Consider the following 1,419-nt stretch of genomic DNA (forward strand, 5'->3'; position numbering starts at 1 on the left):
AAGCATGCCGGCAAGTATGGCGGGCAGCCAATGAAGAGTATGGTCTCGCCATCCTACGGCACCGGGGATGCTCCACTGCGGCCGGCAGAGCCCTTTGAGAAGTTCAGCCCCCCCCTCGCCAACGGGGAGCGGGCAGCCGAGCCGGGACCCCCCTTCCCGCTGCGGCTGCCTCCCAAAGCACCAGTCTGTGGCAGCCCGCCGGTGGAGGAGCAACCCAAGAATGTTGACCCCCTGGTCTTGGAGCTGGTGAACACCAAGATCGTGGAGCGGGGGCCGCCCGTGCAGTGGACGGACATCGCTGGGCAGGTCTCTGTGAAGGCCACCATCGAGGAGGAGCTGGTGTGGCCCATCCTGCGTCCCGGTGCCTACACCGGGGTGAGCCGGCCGCCCCGCACCATCCTGCTGTTCGGTCCCCGTGGCACGGGGAAGACCCTGCTGAGCCGGTGCATCTCCACCCAGCTGGGCTCCACCTTGCTGAAGCTCAGTGGGACAACCCTGCTCTCCACCTGGAAAGCCGAAGCTGAGAAGATCCTGCAGACCGTCTTCTTCGTGGCCAGCTGCCGGCAGCCCGCGGTGGTGCTCATCACCGAGGCCGAGTCCTTGCTGGTGGCCCGGGCTGGCGAGGATGGCAGCCAGGTGAGCAACCTCAAGTCCCAGCTCCTCTCCTACCTGGACAACGTGGCTACCTCATCCGAGCAGAACGTGGTCATCATCGGGACCACCTCCCGGCCTGGCAGCATGGACGAAGCTTCCCACCGGCGCTTCGCCAAGCGGTTCTATATCTCCCCGCCGGACAGCATCGCCCGGCGGCAGATCCTCCATCACGCCCTGGCTCAGCAGAGCTCCTGCCTGAGCGAGCGGGAGATGGCCTCCCTGGTGCAGCACACGGAGAGCTTCTCGGGCAGTGAGCTGGTCCAGCTCTGCCAGCACGCCGGGGCCACCACGCTGCACGGTTTGCCGGGCCAGATCCAGCCCACCTCCTACCAGGACTTTGAGAAGGCGTTCTGCAAGGTCCGCCCCGCCGCCTCCCAGAAGGAGCTGGACTTGTTCCTGGAGTGGGATAAAATGTACGGCACCAGGCACTGACGGCGCGGCATCGGGGGGACGGGGGCGCGGGGACGGACCCTTCGCCCCAGCCCGAGACTCCGGGGGCGGTTTGGGGATTTGGCCGACGAACGCAGGGTTTGGAGGGGCTGGGCTGGGGTCTGCGGGGGCTCCGGTTCTCCCCCAGAGCCGCGCCGGGGCCAGACCCCTTCCTCCCAAAGTGCAGGAGACCCCCGGAGAGCCCCAACGGCAGCACGACATACCTCTTCTTTACTATTTTGGACTCGGCCGGGCTTTTCCTCTCCTTGGTTTTTCGGAAGCCGTCGCCCACTGAACTCAGGATAACCTATTTATTATTTTCCCGTCCATCCGGCC

General features: G+C 65.8%; 1 protein-coding gene across 1 annotated transcript in view; it reads left to right on the forward strand.

Moving 5' to 3' along the window:
- The window catches only part of FIGNL2 (fidgetin like 2), a 2,205-nt gene extending 1,119 nt beyond the window's left edge, over positions 1–1,086 (forward strand). The window contains exon 2 of the mRNA XM_009274413.1: positions 4–1,086. Within this exon, the coding sequence (XP_009272688.1) occupies positions 4–1,086 (1,083 nt within the window). The remainder of the gene's footprint in view (positions 1–3) is intronic.
- Positions 1,087–1,419: the final 333 nt, after the last annotated feature.

Source organism: Aptenodytes forsteri, unplaced genomic scaffold (assembly GCF_000699145.1).
Source record: "Aptenodytes forsteri isolate BGI_AS27 unplaced genomic scaffold, ASM69914v1 Scaffold64, whole genome shotgun sequence".
In the NCBI taxonomy this organism is placed as follows: Eukaryota; Metazoa; Chordata; class Aves; order Sphenisciformes; family Spheniscidae; genus Aptenodytes; species Aptenodytes forsteri.